The sequence below is a fragment of the Malurus melanocephalus genome, unplaced genomic scaffold (genome assembly GCF_030028575.1).
Source record: "Malurus melanocephalus ecotype Western Australia unplaced genomic scaffold, MMel_1.1 scaffold_19, whole genome shotgun sequence".
NCBI classification, from domain to species: domain Eukaryota; kingdom Metazoa; phylum Chordata; class Aves; order Passeriformes; family Maluridae; genus Malurus; species Malurus melanocephalus.
Window position 1 is genome coordinate 1309312 of NW_026623251.1, and position 21430 is coordinate 1330741.

A 21430-nucleotide genomic window follows, 5' to 3' on the forward strand; every position below is an offset into this window, starting at 1 on the left:
ACTCCGTTTTTTCACCTTAAAATAAAACCCTTTTTGAAAAAATTCTTGCAAATTTGAAAGTTGTGTAAGACACAAGCCAAATGTGTTTGAAACCTTTCATTTTAGGTATATAGCAGACATTCACCCCAAAACACTCATGACTGCAAATATAGGATTTTACACCTCTTTCTTAGGGAAAAGAATAAAAACTAAAAAGCTTTTGTCTGTTACTTATGAAATGCCTTCCACTTTCTGATAATGCATTTTTCTCACACTCTCTTCTCAAAAGTCAGGCTTTAAAATGGTTGAGAAATAAAGGTTCTGTCATTTGCTATTCTACTCCTTTTCTGCTGTAGTGACAATACTTTCTTCTTAGAGGCTGAAAGAGCAGCAGAGGAAGAACTGGATCCTTGGCAATCTGAATGAAATGAAGATGCTGAATAAGCAGGATGGCATAGTTTTTCGATTTCTAAAATCATTTCACACAACCATCTATTTTTCTTGAGACTACTTCCTAAAATCTTTAGTAAAAGGCTACATTAAGCAATAATAGTACTTTTGAAGGAAGCAATGCAGCTCAACATTAAGATTTTCACACCGCCCCCCCTGCCCCCYGTTTTTTAGAATTACAGAGATAAATTGTGTCTTCCTTTTTTTTTTCTTCACAGAATTTTAACTTTGATTTCCTGCATGTCTCTCTTGGATTCTTAACTCAGAAGCATTAATAATCCCACCACGATTTTTTACAGGTTAATACTACTCTTGCATTTGTGGTTTGCTCTTATGTTCCTTTCCAGAGAAAAGAGAAGAAGTAAGGCTAAGGCAAAGATTTCCCAATGAATGAGTCATACTCAGAACTAATCTTTGGATATTTTGGTCATTCTTATCCTTTCCTYAAGTAAAAGCGAAAAAATATCCAAACCCAGAAGCATTTTATTCCACTGGAAATTCTTCAGGTAAACCACACATGGATTTTAGCACCATTCTAATGTAAATTGATGCTCACATGACATTATTTGTGTAAATGTTTTAGAAAGTGATCCTTGCTATTTCTAGTGCATTTTCATCCCAATCCTAGCAAATTAAACTCCTGAAGTCCAATTAAACTTTTGATCCCAGAAACACCCTTAAATGAAACTCAATTGAGCCAGSATGGTAATTACTCAGAAAAAGGACTGACTTGCCAAGAATGAAAGTGGTTACACTGAAATAATAAAATGTATACCAATAATTGTCTTAAGTCCTCAATAAAGAAGCACAGGAGTCAACAGGCTAACTAAAGTCCTTGTCTAATACCTCACTTATCCCCCTTCAGCAAAGTTAGATTATACAAAGMATTAGCAATTTAAAATAGGAGGGAAGCAAGGCTGAGCTCAGCTGGAGGACAAGGTTTTGGYTTCCATATGGTTTAGATTTTCTTCGTTGGCTGTTTTTCTGCACTTCATAAAAATAGTATCATACTGCTTTCATATAACAAAATCAAATAAGAACTGCATAGCAAGACTCTTTGAACTGGGTGTAAAATAGAGTGTTCATAAGATTTCAGCACAGATAYGAAGTGAAATGACACAGAAGACCTTGAAGAAAAAACATCTCTGCTTTACTTCACAGTAAATCTTTAATACCTAGTGGTGACACCTTTTAAGTTAGCAGTAAGGAAAATTTATGATATCCAAAAGCCTTCTATATTACACTAAGATTATTACCCAATAGTTTACTAGCATCCTTGAGGCTTCCATTCACTTCCTGTTCCTGAATCTCTCTTGTACCAGGGTAGATTCGTCACAAACAAAAAACTGACYTCAGATAATCTAAATGAGTGATGAAGACCACAAAAAAAATCGAAAATTTCATTAACACTCTCAGGCATGTGATGTGATTTTTGGGAGTGTTGYGCATGGGGTCAGAAGTTTGGCTCAATGATCCTAATGGGTCCCTTCCAACTCATCATATTCTATGATTTTAAAAATTAGACAGTATGAACATTTTTATCAGGTACATAAACTATTTTCAAATGTTATTACCTTTTGTGGTTTCCAAAGAAGCCTTGTTGAATAGCTATACTTAGCTAAAACTGGACTTACAAATTTTCTGATGCAATTCAGTTCAAGATTTATAATTTAAAATAAAATGTAGAAATTTGTACTTATTTAATATTCATTTGCTTCATTTGGAATGCTTTTAGTTCTCAGTTGTTTTTTAAATATTGACTCAAAAAGTCAAAAATTTCCTTTTCAGAACCCATAAGAGGCAAAACTACTATTTTTATTATTTTATTGAAGGCAATACCCTGACTTTAATCCCTGTCCCCAAATGCTCCATAAATACCTTTTTTAAAAGACCATCTATAATAAAATTCCCCATTTTCCCATTACTTCACAATTTTTTTTTTACAAAATCAAATCAGTGAAGCTAGCTTGTCTTGCAAAAAATAGTTTTCAACACACGCCAAAAATTAATTCTAAATGTATTTGTTCAGCTCTGAAAAGTCTTAGACATGCAAATAAATACTTAGACAATTCTAAAACAAGTAAGTGATTAATTTCCTGTTAAATTAGCAAAACCCTAGCCTAGAARTGGATGCAGGCATTCTATCACAATAGAGTATCTACGAAAACACAACAAAACCAGAAAAAAAACCATTTCAAGAGTCATGTTAAGCCAAATGATTAAACATAGCTTCTCCTACCCATATCTTTCTGTTGAATCCAAAGAAGAGCTATTTGCAGTTATTTAACACAGTTTTTAATCTGTAAATACAATTTGTATTGTTGTTTATGTTTCTATTGTTGCCAATAAGCAAACTAGGAAATTAACCTAGTTAAAACAGAAACACTTTTGGAAAATGAAAGCATTTTGGTACTTACTCTTTATAACTCACACTGCACTTTAGGTTACTGCTACTGAATGTATTTTTTAAATAAGTATAGAAAACATTTACAATCTATATCTATATGATAATTTGGATGGAACCAATTTATATACTGAAAACTAGAGAGACAATGCGCTTTTAAGACAAAGTGAGTATTTCCACAGGGACATAAACCACCCTCATAAAAATACCAGTTAAATGGTTTTTGGTGYCTCTTATTTTTACAGTACAGAAATCTTTTGAAAACACACTAAAACTATCAAAGTTAAAGAAAACAGCAGTATGAAAAAGAATAATATTCTGCCAAATGCTTGCTGCTGTTCTTACAACATTTCATATTTCATCAACATAGACTGGTTTAAAAACTTGTGTTATTGCAGCAGCTTTAATAAGCAGAACTGAAGTGGCAGACTGCTGCCCACACACCACATGATACTTGTAATATCAGTACCTGTTTTAGGTTTCTCACCTTGTCAATCATTTTGCGGGCTTCCATTTCTTCCGAATTGGGATTTTCCAACTCAATAGTGTAAGTACCTTTGTCACTCTGGTCATCCTCATTGTCCTTATCAGTAGCAGCAGAAATATGTTGGCTTTTCAACTTTTTGTCCATCTCCTGGTTCTGATTTGGCCTATGGCCAAGGCTTCCTGAACTCCTTAACAATGCAGCTTGTAAGGCAGGTAATGCAGCAGAGGGTTCTTCTGACTTTTGTTTTAGAAGCTTGGCATGAACACCATGTACTGCTCTGTGATGTGAGGAGCTAGATTGCACCGGCGAGGGGACCTTCTCTCCAGATGCAGGTTTCACTCTTTCACCTCGTGCATGAGATGCTGGAGATGGAGATTCTGGGCACAGAGCTCCTACATTCTGAGAAAAAGAGTAAGAACGTCTCTTGCGAGGATGGTCTTCATCAAAAAACTCAATCATAAAGGCAGTCTGACTCAAACCAGCTTGCTCTTGCTGCTTTTCTGTGGAATGGACCTTCTGGTGTGACTTTTTCAGCTCTGTATGATGATGCCTTAAGTGCTCTTCAAGTGCTGCCCGTTTGCTGTAATGCCGGTGTGCACTAATATTTTCTGAATCACTCTGTGTACCATCATCATGCTTATTCCCTACAAGCAAAACAAAACAATGTACAGCACAATGAAACAAAGACAGACCCMAACATAGCATATACAAGAAAAGCAGAGTGTCAAACTAGAAGGGAAATTATTTCAAACTGGATTTCTGTTTGGACTCCAGCAGCTTACAGTACMTGGCTCCGCAAATTTTGTATAGTTCCTGGAAATGCAATTAACTTGCTACAACTCAAACAATAAAACATTTTAGAAGCTGATCAGTAACAGCAGTGCACTTGAATTATCCTCTCCCCAATACTCTCATCTGTGAATACTTATAGGTGACAAACAAAAGGCAGTATTTTASCAGCTCTACTAAAGTATGTTTTTGAATTATATCAGATGTGTTACAGAGCCAGTTGATTACAAATGACTACTGACACATTCCAGGCAGGGTTAAGAGGAAAACCATAATAAAGTCCTTCCGCCAGTGGAAAGAGAGCCACAGTTCATACTGCTGGATTGTTCCCACATTTACAACAGTTTATCATGAGAAATGTCTACCTAAAATTGGACTGAACTSTTTATTACTCTTTCCAAGAAGAACRACGAGTTTTTCCATAATTCACTCCACTGAGCATCTGATGTCTCCATGTAAAATGGTTGTTATTACTTATTCATTCCACAAACTACTCTGAGATCTGTGAATAAGGATTATATATTTCATAAATCATACATACACCTACAAATGTGCTTGGCAGTKATATCTGAAAGTGCAGGGAACACTGGATACTTACACATAGTAAGCCTATTTAACACAGAGCAACTTCATGTACAAGGAAAGCACCAATTCTCCTAAAGTTTTAGCTCAGTACCTGGGAAGGAACAATTTCGCCCTCTTTGAACTCTTCTGGATCAAGTTTTACTCATATGTATGTAGAATGTGCAGTTTTGTTATATTTAATAAGAGGATAGCTTTTTTAAGGTTTTCTCATTTATATAGTTAGGATATGCAGCTACTCTTCAGTTAAAWAGTAATTACATATTGGCTAATCTTACTTATCAGACTAATACCACTGAAAACACAGCTGAAATACCAATTTACACTCCTGTCTTCTACTYATTAGAAAAATGCCTACAAAAACGATAAGATTCATATATTTCCAAATAGTAATAAACCATTATCAATACCACAACAAAGTCACAAAACATGATTCTAGCAATGGAACTTCAGTAGAGAATATTATAAGAAAAAGCTGAGGAGAAAAACAACAGAACAGCTTAGAGTTTTTTAATAAAAATCAAACTTTCAAAGCAGCTAGGTATATTTTCTACCRAAAACCACAAGTAATGAGTGAGAATACAAACAGCCCACAGAAGATTATGAAATTCAGGCATTTATTATGGCCATATCCGTCCCATAACTTACACCTCATCCAGATAAAAATTAATCAGACTTTGAGACGTTTCAGGAAAAGGTTTATAAACAAAGCGTCTTTCTATTTATCAGTGTCATGGCAATATTTTAAAGGATGTCCATGAATACAATAAATTTACATGAAGGCCAAAGAATGTGATTTATACTAGAAGAAATAATGTACTTTCTGCTAGCACATTAATATCATTCTGTTTTCAGAATTTTAGCTTTAATGAAAGAGTCAGCCTGAGAAAGAAGACTTTTGTTCAGTAAGTCAAAGAACGTTGTACCCAGTCCCAGCTGGTCTAAGAGCTGAACATGATAATGTTGCAGGGCCAAGGAAAATGAGAATTGTAGGGTTAACCTGCTTTAATTATAAACAGAAAATGAGACTTGAAAAAGTTACAGTTTTCATTCTGAAAGTTTGAATGGCACTGGAATCTTCATCTGAACATCARGACTATCTGCTTCTCTGTTCTGTTAAGTGACACTGAAGAGAAAGTATGCTTATTTGTAACATTTGATTTAATTTCATTTGAAATGTCACTGCAATAAATTAACATGTATGGTCACCTGAAACTCCACTCTACAGCAGCGCTCTTACAAATACAATATTCCACAAGCTGAGTATAAAAATTGAAGCTCTTGCTTTATTTTCAATTTCTGACTCAAACTTGAGTCCACCAAACATGATCCATATAAGCAAAATGACTATGTGAGGTATCCTTTACCATAAATTATGTTCTTAGAACATACAAATATTCACAGAAGATATGCTGTTGAAAGAGTTGCTAAATGCATAATTGAACTTCAGAGCTTCGGTTCTAAGAAGCAATTCAGATTTAAAGTAATTAATGAAAAAAGGGAAATACTTAAAATTTAATAAGATCTAGGTTTTTTCCTTTCCTTTTTCAAGATCAATGTTTAAATACCTGATGTTTTCAGCCATACTAGAACATCTCCACTTAGCATACTGATTGTAAGATGATTCAGCATTTGGTTTCTTAAGCTCTTTTTAAGATTTAATTCAGCAATAAAATTTCCCAGCCCAGATCTTTGCACATATGCGGAGTATCTGYGATTTCAGCCGAACTCTGCAAGGACTCAGGAATCCTGTAACTGAATACTGGCGAGGAATTGCTGCTTTCAGAAACAAGCACAGCTGGAATTATTCACTTTACCTTTCAGTCTCTTCAAGTACACTGGAACGTCACTCTTAATACTTTTGGAATCCTCCTCCGTTGGTTCCCATATCATTCTYGGAGGATTGTTCTGTGCAAGCCAATCTGCTACTTTGCTCTCCGCAGCCATCATCACCGTTTGAAGCCCCGGCAGGTCCTGACCACTGGAGGAAGAAGGCTTCTTTGACTTGTGACGCTGMTCCGATGTGAATTTTGTCACGTGATCTTTGATCTTTACTTTTCCTGGAGTGTTGTCATCGAATTCAATGGTAAAGGAAGCATGCCCTGAAGCTGCTGCATGGGAGCTTTGGGTATCTTTTGTTGGAATTTCATGAATAGTGCTTTCTGCTACCTGTGCAGCTTGTTGGCATTCTTTAGTAGGGATTTCAAAATAACTGGGCTCCCTACAGAAAGGATAAAGTTCTTCACTAGCAGATGCAGATTGCTCTTCAGGTTGCTTGGCATCTGTGCTGCACCCTATTAAGAAAAATAAACAAAACAGATTTCACAATACTTGGGAACTTCAGGCTCTTCAAGAAGTTTCTGAACTCCTGTAAAGGCTACTTGAGTAATCTCTGGAATAACAGTAAGACTGTGGAGTAGGTTGAGCACCATAAGCCCAGAAAAATAATTCCAGAATTACAYACACAAAGTATTAATGAAAAGACAGTTTGAAATTTGGCTGTGAGAAGTGTAAAGTGGTAAAAAGCTCACTGAGTATTTGTCAAAGTGCATGCAAAATATTTAGAAGATGTAAAGGTCAGATGAGTTATTTCAGCATGGAAAACAAGTAAATGCAACAGAGAAATTGTTGAGATGATTATTATCACAATTCCAGTCTAGAAGGAGAAACATCAAATCAAGGTGCTCCCAAAACAAGTGTTAATGATCCAGCTTCCATCTCCTGAAGTGGATAGCTAGTATAATTTTGTTTGGCCAAATTCTTCAGAAAAAACATTCACACATTAATGCAAGATAAACATTAATTCTGGCTTGAAAAGTTAAACCCTGCTAAGCACTGTAACGTGTTTTGGAATTCAAACGCCTAATGTTTTTACAAAACACAAAACCAAAGACTCAAGTTAAATCCTACTGCCACATGCTCTTATTTTAGTTGTTGCCATAGTTCATGGATGAACAGAAAAAGGAACAATAGCTGGAAGCATGCAGAATGTTAGCAAGCCATGCTCTCACTGGCTAAAGAAAGCAGAAGTAGAAAAAGCACAGGGTAGTAAGTTCCTGTGGTTGCAGCAAAGCTACCAATGTGCCTTTAAGAAAACAAACCTTCTGGTTGCATTTCATGGCCTGCTAAGTCAGCCAAAATACCTGGTGCAGAGATGTGCTAAAAGCAACAGAAGCTTGAGACCTTAGCAGCAATGGCAGTAGATTACAGCAAAAGGATTCTGAATAGTTCCCAAGTGATTTATCATAGACCACACTGAGGTGTTCAAGAAATTATTCCAGGTTGCCAAATCAAGAAATAAACCTGCAGCTAATACATTTTGGATACTGAAAAAAGCCACACTACATCAGCTGAGATAGTACTTTTGTATGAAACTATTACACAGTAAGATAGGAAGAGAAACATTTATACTGAAGTCAGGAAATTAAGGGGCATAGGATGTAGGATGGAATAATGCTCCTATGCTGCTCCTCACAAACACATGCATCTTGTGAAGATTTAGAAAAAAGTTAAAAATTAAAAAAAATTTTAAAAGCATGGTAATTTGATATAGAGAAATGAACTATTACGAGAAAGAATAATAGCAGAAAATTAAAAAAAAAAAAAAGAAATTATTAAGTGAAAACAAGAACAGTACACATTCTTTATTATTGCCATGTTTGGATACCAATTGGATAAGAGAACTCCAATGCAGGCAACAAAGCTAATGCTTTTCACTGCACTATTAGATAATTTTTGTCTGTCAGGTAGTTTTCAAGTACTACAACAGMACCTCACTACTTCCCTTCCTGGGCAACAGAATGTCTTTTTACTACCCTTCCTGAAAGCACTTATGCCAGCAGACACACAATTCAGAATTAATCTATTTTACTGATGCAAAGGTAATTTAAAAAGCATCTCTGTTTATACAGAAAATGCACAGAAATAAACTAAAATCACACTTTGCAGCTCCTAGATTTTACCACCACTCTCCATTTCTTTAATCTAGATAACAAGCTGGAATAGATCAAGCTCTAGGAGGACCAAATCTAGAGCCTGGATCCTTACAGTATGAAACACAGTCACCAAAAAGGAGAGTAATCCACCACACAGCCAATGTACAGATAACTTTCCAACACCATGGTTCTACTCAGAACTTCAAGACAACAATAYCATGCGATTCCTGTAGCCAGTAATTAAGCCCAACATAGAGTTCAACGCTCCTTCAAAAAAGATACCTGGCTAATACAGTGTTTTGGGAAGTATTTCTACTTTGGGCAAGGCAGGGGCAATCTACTGGCCACACAAGACACAATATTTTTCAGTAATTAAGAAATAGCAGGTTTATTACCACCTTTTGAAAATAATAAGACTGTAGGCAAATTGCATCAGATGTATGGTAATAAGAGGATCTCTCACACTGGCTTGTCAGCACTGATGAAGGACTYAATAAAAAATTTCTGTGTGAAAACTGTCTGCACCAAATTTAACATTTCAAATCAGTTTATACTATAATAATATGCACAGGATTTGATTCCAAAATTTTAATTATGGTAGTATATAGTCTGAAYCTAAATTAAGACAGTTTAATCAAAAAAAGCAAGAAACTGAACTAAATTGTAAATTTTACTAAACTAGAAAAATTTTTAGCAATTATATAAACAAAAACATCTGAAGTATAAGTTAATTTTAATTACTTAAAAATCATATTTTCAGTCAGGAGTACTTGCATTTTCAGGAGAATTAAATGCATCAGAATTGATTAGAATAAGTAATAGAAAACAATGAGGATAAAAAAAATTAATATAGATCCTGATCTGAACCACACTTCAGTATTTTTCATGTAGATTCTAAATGCAAGTCCTTACAGCTTTCCAAATATTACAAAGAGTGATCTATAAAACAGCCTTATCTTTGAAATCCTATTATAAAATGTCATCTGCCAAGATGACGGAAATCATAAATCAGACTAAATACAGACACCTTCAAGAGAAACCTTCAAGCAAATACTGAAGATTGTGGTTGCCACAGCTCTATAATTTTTAAAAAAASAATAAACATAGTATGTGCCTAGCAAAAATGGCAATTGCAATTGTGTTTTGGGAAAATGAGGGGCTGGGTAGGTTATGAACTGCAATCTTTTCAGGGACTGAAGAGATTTTTGTAACTGGCAAGACAAAAAGGAAAGGGGCAGAAAAAGTAGCAGGATATCTGCTAAAAGGGAGCTCTCACTCTCCAAAGGTCCAGGGCTACAAAAGAACCGAGCAAGTGTTTCTAYAAGGCAAGCAAAGAAGCAATACTTGGTAGCTGCCAATTACAGGTGGGTGCGGTGACACCGTTATTGAAATTAGTCTAAGAGAGTCTATGTAATATTTGGGAAACCRTAAGTTTAACCAAAGGGAGATTCTGAGAGATCCTTCACTAGAGTAGATCTTATGAGGACTGATTGGAGGAGCTGGGTTTGTTTAGTCTCGAGAAGAGGACACTCAGGTGGGATCTCGTCACTCGCTACAAATCACTGGTAGGAGGCTTTAGTGACGTGGGAGCCATGCCAGCAGTGAGAGGACCAGAGGAAATGCCCTTAAGCTGACACAGGAGATTCGGGTAGATCATAGGAAGCTTTTTTTCATTGTCAGGGTGGTCAGGCATTGGAATAGGCCCAGGGATGTGGTGGAGTCATGATCCCTGGAGGGCTGCAAGAGCTTGCATCTGAATCTGGCACTGGGTGATGGTTCAGTGGTTTACGGGTTACAGTGCTGGGTGGATGGTTTGATTGAATGATCTTGAATGTCTCTCCCAACCCTGGTAATTTTATTCTACTTTACTCTGCGCTATGCAGAGATGATCATCAGAAATGCAACATTCACTTTGCGACATCAGTAGAATTGATTACACTTTCTAGGACTTAGGGTTTTTTTTAAAGTCTTATTTCTTAAGTTACACAAGTAGTCAGAATATTAACATTTTACTTGCCAACCTAGACAAGAAAAATCAAAGGTGTCTGTGCTATTCAGATATGCAAAATACTGCCTCTGTATGTTAACATATTATCATCTACAATGATAGGAAATATCAGAAAATACTTTGCATAATCTTCAGATTTTCAGTTAAGCTCTTTTCTTTCTGCCTTAAAAATACAATTTTAAGAATGAAACTCGTAAAAGAAAATTAACTGGAATTCACGAAGTACTTCCTGTAAAAATATCTGTAAACCTGGAACAATATATATGCAGTAGCTATAAGAAACAGTCAAGATATCATATTTACACAAYACCACAAAATATTTTTAATGTCAGCTTTATATCTGGACTGTGCAATGATACGTGTAACAAAAAGAAGCTGAAGCCAGGGCTTTCAAATGCTTAACAGAATTTTTTTTTCCTTTGTCTTTCTTTTCACGTTTCTACTTTTTATTTCCCACTTACATTTTACGTCCTTTTTGTTTACTTTGTGACTGAAGCAGATCTTTCATTTTTTATTTAAAGATAAGATGGCAATAAATACATATGATGATTCATCTAGTACTGAATATGAAGATCTTTGCCTTTTAATGTTTCCATAACCAGTCCTATGAAAAAATATAGGAATTGCTCTTTCAAAATAAAAATACAAACCAGCATTTAAAAAATAMCCATATCTCATAAAAATCATTTAACTATCTGATTTAAAGGAGTTTAAGTGAAAAAAGGGCAAACCTAATCTTAAATATATTGCTGTGATGGGTCTAAAGAGTTCTGTAAGCTGCCCATGACACATTTGTTGCTAGAGCTCTGCAAAGAAAGCCTTACATATGCAGCACTTGCACATACTTTATGACAAAACTCATTCAAATTCTAGAACAAACTTCTAAGAACTCAACTGCTAATACCAGTGATCAAGCATCACACGTTACAATGTRTATAATCTTCTACACACCATGATTCCACCAGCATTTCTAAAATAACTGTCAGCCTGCTTCACCTGAAAATAACACTGTTCTGTAAATACAAAGAATGTTCAATCTAAGAAATTCTTACACATTTTAAAGTGCTGGAATTAAAATTCATGCCAAGTGAAAAAAAAAGTACTTCAGATTCTTAAGTCTTCTTAAAAACTTATTTCTGGCTTCTCTTAAGATTTGTGGTAAAGGTATTAATGTCATAAAATTCTACAGCTACTACTAAGATCAGCAGAGAATGCAGCTTTCATTTATCCAGGAAGTGGGAGTGTAACATATGGCAATAATAATAATTACAAACCAGRTAAACCTGCCAATAACATGGACACTAAACAGCTGCAGCATAAAGTCACACCAGAGGTGTATACACAACTGCTCAATTTAATACAGCCAAGTAGAACTATAGATCATTAACTTAGAGCATTACATATGTATTACATATGTCTGAAAAATGTGGAATGGATTTTTCTTTTTAAAGTTTTCCAGGCTGTCCTGCTCTGTTTGTAAATAATCTTCATCAATGAGATTCTGTTGTGATAGAAATATAGTWACATTAAAATAATCTTATTAACTTGAGACTGTAAAGACTAATTGTCTGTCATTGGCTTAGCAGAGACAAATCTCCCACTTCAATCTCCTCATTAAACCTTGCCCCATCTCTTAGAATTCATCTTCTTTTCTATTCAGTAAATAATCATTAGGCATGATGCACATTCGTAATAGGATTACTTTGTTAAAATGTTATCACACTTTATCTGAGTTAGTTTAAGAATTCACCTGTAATGTACTTACTTTTAGGCAGTTTATATTAAAAAGCATGTCCCAGATCAGTGTTTTAAACATTTTATACAATTTAACCCATGAAAGAATAATTAACTAGATCAATTTTAAACATTTTTATTACAGTTTGCTTATAATTAAAAAATATCCAAGCGTGACAGTCATGTGAAGTTTCCAATTTTCTTTTCTACAAGTGTTTCGTTATACTGACTTCCTATTGTTATATTCATCTCTATTATAAAATCTAAGTGCTTGAAGAAAACACATAACTGGTTGAAGATAAATTAATCTTTTCATAGAACATAACTGTAGGCCAAAGCAGCCCAAAAATCCATGATTTTATAATTGCATAAAAACATTCAGAATATCTTTTGCACACTGCTACACAGACATTGTATTCCGAGATTGAGGAAGTGTGTCCACATAAGCAAATGTCAATTTTTATATGGTTTGCCTTCTCAGACTCTCTGCCGACACTGCTAAAAAAWATCTACAAAAATCAAAACCCAGACTAGTAGGACACACAATTAATGTCTACTCAGGGATTAAGTGATCAAAATAAAGAAATCATTTATCTATACATGGGATTTATCAATCACAAATTGATTGGTTTTGCAAAAATGTCAGGTTTTGGATTTTTCTCAGCAGTGTCTTCCTTTCACATAAGCTTTTAGTATGTGCTTATTCAAACTTAATTCCATTCCTGCAGATTTATGAGTGCTTTCAGTCTGAGGAAATAAAAGCTACTCTTATACTCTAGTTAGATCAATACTATTCATAGGAGATACATAGTTAAACAAAAGCAACATCATAAAATACAAGGGATTTGTAATATCTTTTTTAAAAAAAGGAAGAAATGCTGCATTTGCCTTTGGGCATAAATTGAGTTTTTTATAGTGTATATATACATATATATATAAAACAAATGAACAAATTTAAATACCTTAGAAAATATTAAACCATTTTCTCTATTCATCATTTACCTTATGATTACTTCACTAAGCAAATCACGTCAAAAATATCCCCATTACTGAAGTTCAGTCTAGAACAAAATTATTTTTGTCTACTACTGAAACAGATGGCATCTCCATGATTAGTCTGAGTACAACTTGGAATTTTGTTTTTTTATTGGAATGCAAGAACTAAGATAGAAGCACTGAACACTTGCTGAAAAATCTCCTGATAAGTAAAAGAGCAGGTAAACCATTTGATGCAAAATTGCTTCTGAAAAAAAGCAATTTAAAATTTTAAAAAATAAGAGCAGTACACTACTAAATACAAGCTGGCATTGCGTCATACCCTGTTAATGCCATGGCATCACATCAAAAACACAGACTTTATGATATTCCTATTCAATAATCCCATATTTAATGAGGGAGAACAACATGCATGATTTTYAGATTAAAACAGTGTGAATAGATACACACCAGTGTGAAAAGCTTGATGAATTCTTACTTTTGCTATACTAGTTTGCTACAGACATTGGCATCTAACCAATAAACCCACAGACACCAGAGGCTTTACCATCCCTAATTTGGCATATGCAGCAAGATACAGAGTCACAGGTTTCATAGCCAATAGTTTATGCTTCTTGAAAACTGCAAAGCAAAGAAAATAATGTGGCCAGCAAATGCCACAATGGCCATGATCAATGATATGACTCAAAGGCAAGGACTTAATTATTTTTCTTTTTAAAAGATGGCATCAACACTTTTCCTTTTTGTTGAGGACAACAGTCATTGTCCTTCATTATAGCTGCCATTAGGAACAAAATTTCTATTTCTTAGGAATGCTCAGAAATGTTTGAAGAACATATTTCTAGACAATATTTGAACTGTAAAGCTACAAATTATAAATGTAGGATTTTAAACTCATAGTTAAAAAGCTCCCATAGGAGTGTAAAACAGCATACTSTAGTCATGCTGCGTACTGGACAGATATTTTTCATCCAAAAGATAACAAAATAAAGAAGTGTTCTCTAACTGTACTGCATTATGATGCCKTTCTTTCATACAAGACAAAGTGGACTAAGGTGAACTAAAATGGTCAGTAATTTAAATGTTTTCTGGTTTCTTTATCCTAGCCCAAATGCTTTCTGAATGATGACAACTTCAGAATAATATGAAAAAGGTCATTAAAAAGGCTATGGCAAAAAGCTAATTCCAAAGACCTYGGTTTCACCACATTGAAATGTTTATTTAGTTTGATTTACAAGTTTTTAGAGTTCACTCCGATCCCTGTAAAGCATGATTCAAGCTAACCAAGGCAAGTACTAACACAGGAAGAGAACAATTCTCATCTCAACAACAGTACTCAGAAAAACTGCAGCCTTAAAACTGTTGGACCTTAAATGCRTGTCTGAAGAGCTAAAGAAACATGGTTGAGTTTTGTCCTAAGCTGAGTAAGTTTTAAGGTTATTCTCTTCATTAGAATAACCGTCACTTTATTTATATGCCTGATGACAGATATAAAAGCCTAATTATAGGCACTGAGACTGAAGTTTTGGCAATACCTACTGTGTCTAGACAAGCCAGCTAATAAAAAGGTCTGTATTATGGGAAATAAACATTACCAGTTTAACTTTAGACTATATAAATCTTTACTTCAAGAACTATGACAGTAAAGGCAATTCCCACTAATACAGGATTATTGAATGACAGAGGAGAATGTTAGCACAGATAACCTTATATAGCTAAAAGTCAAATACAAATATAAAACACCATTTATATTCAGAAATTATTTCAATAAAATATTCCTATGAATATAAAATGACAGATATATTAAACTTATTATAGATAAGAAACACTGATTCAGGTAATGTTATTTGCTATACTTACTGATAGAAAATTATATTATATACTAGAAAACTATCACATTATCTGTGAATTTGATCTCTGAAAATGCATAGTTTCTCACAAAATATATATTTTTAAACTACCCTAAGTTTTAATAGGCATTCATCTATGCAAACCGTGAAACTTCCAAACATTAATATCTGTTTAGTTCCCTAGTTAAGAATATATGCAGTTCAGTAAAGAGAAAAAAACAAACAAAAATAAGACAACAGACTTACCTGAAGCCCCCATCTCATGCATTTTTTCTTCATGCTTGCTATCTGGCTTACAACCACCTTTTTCATCAGCTTCATCTTCACCCCACCAGGCTGGCTGCCCATACAAAGGTGTTCCACGAGGCATGGCAGAAAGATCTATAAAATCAGCCCAACGCAGAAGTATTACTTTTCTGTTTAGCTGTGATATTTAGGTTAAAATAACATGAAGAGAAAGTAATTTGCTTGGATCATTTCTCCTGGAAGCTGAAGTGAAATCGTTGAATGCATGTGCCTAAATACAAAACAAACTTGGAGGCTGGACAACTGATCTGGGTTCTAAATATAAAAGCTTACTAATGACCTGATCAAAATTTCTGGCACAAATGTTTATGCAAAGGTGGCTGGCATCTSTAATTATTAGACTGATATATCTGTAAATATTATTTCTTCTTTCAGTTTGAAGTCATCAGGACAGCAGTACATTCCTAAAAAYGGTTTGCTGCTATTTCTGTAAGAAGATTCTCGTTCTTACCCACACTGACCTTTCAATGAAATCTGAACTCACTGCATGTAAAACTGATCAAATTTTGCAATGTTGCCAGGGCTCCAAATTGCTGATAGCTGCTAGAGAGTGCTAAAAGTTACCTTGGGTGTAAAACATTACTAAGCACAACCAATTTCAAAGGTTGGGTTTTTTTAAAGGTATTACTTACATCACAGTACAATTAAAAGTACTATTTCTGATGTAAGATATATGCACAGGGTTAAAGATATTTAAATGCAAAAATTAAATAAGGAAAAAACACTGATAATTAAGATTTCTAACATGATGAAAAATTGGCAGAATTAGGTTTGACCTGGTCTCTTGAAAGAATACTTCACCCTACAGAGATTTAGCTATTCTAACATCATACAGATGTTCCAAATATACTTTAAGAGTCTTTATATAAAACCCCATAATTGTTAAAACCTATTTCAGGAGCTTGTCTGTAACTTTACCTATTAAGAATATAAACATTCTTTTCAATGTTTTATACAYTTGCATTACAAAGATGATTTCATAGCCATGTCAAGAGTTTCAACATGATTTTAAGATATTAAGTATTTCCTTTTTACACAGCATTATGCCTTAGTCAATACTAAATTGTTTTTAAAAACTTGATGGTTGCACAGAGAATTTGTGGATGCCCCATCCCTGAAGTGTTCCAGGACAGGCTGGATGGGGCTTTGAGCAACTTGATCGGGTGAAAGGTGCCCCTGGCCAAGGCAAGGGGGTGCAACTAGGGGATCTTTAGGKYCTGTTCCAACCCAAAYCATCCCATGATTCTATTCCTTTGCACTGAATTAGCAACAGTGAACAGTCATGTGTATATGTAGCAACAGTGAGAGAATCAATTCCCAAAAAGCTTCTGAGAGCTGCACTCAAATATAAACCCCTATCCTTAAGTCCGAGTGTCATTTCTGGGAGAGTGAAAAGAAAAATAGAAGATGAGGATAAAAAAAYCCCACTATGCTATTTTATGTACCTTTAACAGGATGCTGGATTAGACAACAAAACAAACAATTAACAACAGGTTAATTAGGTATACCACAGAATCCTATATCTGGGGAAGAGAATTCTTTCAAGTGATTTGTCTGGAAGAATTCATGAAACCTAAACAAAACTGTACAGCCCTGACCTAAGGAAATCAGACATAGACTCTTCTGTATTAAGGAAACAACAGTGCCTGATTCCCTTCTCATTCTTGTGGTTATCTCCCCTACATTTCAGCAAGCCTCATGCTGAAGCTCATCACAGGATCAGAGAATGGTTTGGGCTGGAAGGGACCCTGCCACGGGCAGGAACATTTTTCACCAGACCAGTTTGCTCAAAGCCTTGAACACATTCAAGGACATCCACAAATTCTCTGGGCAACCTATTCAAGTGGCTCACTACTCTCCCAGTAAAAAAATTCTTCCAAACACCTAATTAAAATCTCTCCTCTCTCAGTTTAAAACCATTCCCCCATGCCTTTTATCACTATCTGCCTGTATAAAATTTGCTATCCCTCTTTTTTACAAGCTCCCTTTAGGTACTGAAAGGCCGCTATGAGGTCTCCCTGGAGGGTTTTCTCTAGGCTGAATAACTCCATCTTCTTCCCATCTCTTTGATTYGCTCCAACAGGTCCAAATCCTTCCCAATATTGAGGGCCAAGAGCTGGATGCAGTACAACCCATACAAAGTTAAAACAACCACAGCAGAGCCACCTTAACATATGACATAAATATGAAAGATGATGTAGAAACAAGACAGAAGCTACAGTATCTACTAATCTTTAAACCACAATASAACACTGAGGTTTTATCCTGAAATATCCAACAATGAATGCTAGTAACTATCAAACAAACTCTCACCCATTTTAAAAGGAAAAAACCCCAAACCAACCAAAGCAAGAGTCCAGTTGGTAATGCTGATAGTAAAAAGTACAAGCTGTTTCTGAACAAAATACCTTCAGTTACATTGCAAAAAACAGCAATTTCCTGCCATAAATGCTGTAAATTTGTGAATTTGGGAAAGAGACATACAAACATCTTATAAACACTGATTAAATCTCTCCTTAAGAGGTTTCCTACCATATGGATGTTACTATTAAAAAGGCAGAGATTAAATTCCAAAAATTATTTTAAACACCTAAGTTCAATATGTGAAATCTTTACTATCTACAGAATTTTTGCATCCAGCTGAAGCAAATTAACAAMCTGTCCAATTGTCTGTGCTTCTGCAGCAAAAAAAAAGAACCTTACCCACTGTTTTTTCTTCAGATTTCAGTGCTTCTGTAGTCTTGTGGTGCACTTCAGCTGTGGAGTCTGTTACCTTGGACTCTGAACTTTTGGAGCTGCTTTGTTTCGATCCTTCTGCCTCTGAAGATTTTTGGGATAACTGGAGTTGGCTTGTGAATTTTTCATGCTACACGACATTAAATAGAGAAAAAAAACATAACCCCTCTAAGAGTGGGAAAAAAATCCCTATATTGTAGTAACTACACAATGACAGAAAAACATCCAGGATTGGCATATTGTTACCTTAAGTGCTTCTTCAGGGACTCTCATCTCTCCCCTGACCACCGTAAAAAGATTAGTATGTAGGAAATGATAAGGAAAATACTGAAAAAATTCTGAATACACATGAGGATTTTATGGAAAAGCAGCAACTGTGCAGCCTATTATGCCACTAGAACACTGAAAGCTTTTAAAATATGTTATTGTTAGGATATCATGCACTATGATACTCATCAAAGCAAATGAAGTTATTTACTATTTGTAAACAGAACACTGAGTGAATTCCTTAGTTCTAATAATACATGTATTTTTTTTTTATTCGCTAGTTTGCTAAATAATTAAATGTAGTCTATCTGCTGGTATACAAATGATATATAACACAAATATTTGTGCATTTGCCTCAAAGAAAAGTAGTACTTTTTAGCGACATGGAAGATACACATGATGTTTTAAACAGTATTGAAAGTTGAAGTTTCTTGCAGTAAGATACAATGAAATGTACTTCATCAATAGTTGAGACCAAGGTAGAATATYTTAAACTCTGAGATTTTATCTAATACAGGCATTTTTGTAGTAAAGAGAACCTTTCATTTAACACAACCATACTTGTAACAACAAAAGTGTGTCCCGAACTGTGCATTTTTATGGCAAGGATATCATATCCAAATCTCAATTTATCTTCTAACTTCAGAGTGATATATGTCTGCTCTGGAATCCTCACATCATTCACAAACGTCTAGAGAAATAAATGAGAACAGAAAGAATTATTACACTATAAATTCCAAAACAATAAAATTAAATCACTTAAATAATTTTATAAGCAAGTTTTCAGCACCAAAAATTTTCTTTCTTTCTTTCTTTCTTTTGGTGGTTCAGAAGGAAACAATAAGCTCAAATTGCCAGATGCTTAATAAACTATGTGAAAAGCAAGATTCAACATCAGTTGCTAACCCAGTTGCACACTGGCCTTGAAAAATTCCTTGCACGTTTAATCTTGTTAGCAATATTTATGGAAGTGTTGATTAATGTTCCCTTGAATTAGCACCTCCACTTCCTACTTTTCTTGTWATTTGCTTTTTCAATGCCAATTAACTGCCAGAATTGATTTATCTTCATACTTGTAAAGCATTTAGCATTGGATATGAGAGTTCTGAGGTAGCTTATTTCTAATCTTTGCCAAAGGACTTAAGGAAAACGTGGACCAATTTAGTGCATCTCAGMAACACCTAAAATCAGCAGTAAGAATTCAGTATATTGCAATCCTACTTCATGCTACTTCTAGCTTACAAATTCTACAACAACACGTGCATGTTTCTAAAGAAAGAAACAATTCAAATATACCRTTTTATAAGCACTATGAAGCTGGAAAAACTTGAACCATTGAGTAAGCCAAGAATCTGAACCTTTGAATGGTTGTGTTGCTCATGAGCCTAGTATCAAATGAACTGTGGTTAGAAACAGTCTCCTTCCCTAAAACAGTACGAGGATTTTCCACTTAATTTTCTTTTTCTAAGGGAAAACAATGTTAATTTCATTAATTAAAAAACTGTTTACCTACTTAATAGAAAATATCTTCCATGGAAAATAAGAGGTACAACTATTGACTGGCTTGTAAGCATAAAACTTTCAGTAATGTTTCAGGCTTATTTATTTCACTTTAACGTTTTGAGAGTCCAGGGCAAAAATCTATGTGAAGACTATGCTCAGAGCAATCTGAATTTTAGTGAACCAACAAAATTTAGGCCAACTTGCACACATATAAGTATACATGGATGTATGCATTCTTCCAGGCCAGAGCTCTGAAATGTGGGTGCAGACAGCATATCCAATTCAGAGAACTCCAAAGGCTGTGTGTGCAGTCTACTGACATCCTCAGGTTTGTGACTGATGGCAAACAACAACCAGTCTTAGTTACTCTGCCACTGGAGCTTTAAAATCTCATCACATGCTTTGGGATGCAAAACAAATTTAGCTTGAAAAAGCCAGTTACTGTGCAAATAAGGAATCCTTTCCCCCTTTAAATCATTCCATTCATATGAATTCTACAGTTTATTCTTCAAATAGTGAGAGTCAGCTGTCCTTACACCTTCACAAAATTTGCTAGGCTAGTCCTGAAACATCAGTGTGAAAGGACTTGGCTATCCGGCAAATATTCCTGAGAAGAATGCTATTCAACAGGGTCATGGATTTTTAATAAGTTTTCTGGTATGTTTTTGAGTTCACAAGTCRAAGGAGAAAATATAGTTGAATTATACTGACACAAGGGAAATAATAATTACATATTAGAAACTCTACACTTTTCTTCAGAAAAGAGAAATCCCTTCATTTTTTGTAAGAAAAAAAAAAAACCCAAAAACAGAATGAGTCACAACAGACTATCACAAATAAAATTTTACTTAATGTAAAACTGATTAAAATTTATTTTTCCTTGATTTTCAAATTTAGATGCTCAGAATAAAGACTTCTAAATCTATAAGTTTAAGGAAAGGATGCTGCAACCGTTTCACTGAACTGAGCGTGAATCAACCATACATATAGGTATTAGGGCATTAGGTGCAATTACAGTTCCGCTTGTGAAATTACAACACTCGTAACACTCAAAACGAAAGCATTGGTGGTAGCCATCTTCCCTTAAATCTAAASTATTCTGAGTGGTTAAAGTGCATTACACCAGGAACAGAGTAGTCCTGTATACCAAGAAAAGCATGTATCTTCTCAAAAAAGATGGGACCAACTGGGGAGACAYAAAATAAAGCTTTTGATAAAATATGCAAAGAAAGAAAGGGTAGAAGCTGCTGAAGCACCAGAAGAGGCATTTGGCTGCTAGGGAGGTGGTGCTCTCAGTGGAAACAGTAGCTAGACTAGAAGAATTATTGCCTAGTWATCAGTTCACTGCATGGTACTGAGGCATTGCATACATTGTTCTGACACACAATTAAGCATGGTGTTACA

At 34.8% G+C, this 21430-nt stretch overlaps 1 protein-coding gene across 6 annotated transcripts in view; it reads right to left on the reverse strand.

Moving 5' to 3' along the window:
- Positions 1–21430, reverse strand: part of CEP170 (centrosomal protein 170) — a 93473-nt gene that overhangs the window by 41063 nt on the left and 30980 nt on the right. For all 6 annotated transcript variants that reach the window (XM_057389742.1, XM_057389741.1, XM_057389743.1 and 3 more), the window contains 6 exons: positions 19133–19214; positions 18503–18558; positions 18224–18386; positions 15461–15595; positions 6509–6985; positions 3321–3964 (listed from right to left, as the gene is read on the reverse strand). In XM_057389742.1, coding sequence (XP_057245725.1) covers positions 3321–3964; positions 6509–6985; positions 15461–15595; positions 18224–18386; positions 18503–18558; positions 19133–19214 — 1557 coding nt within the window. The remainder of the gene's footprint in view (positions 1–3320; positions 3965–6508; positions 6986–15460; positions 15596–18223; positions 18387–18502; positions 18559–19132; positions 19215–21430) is intronic.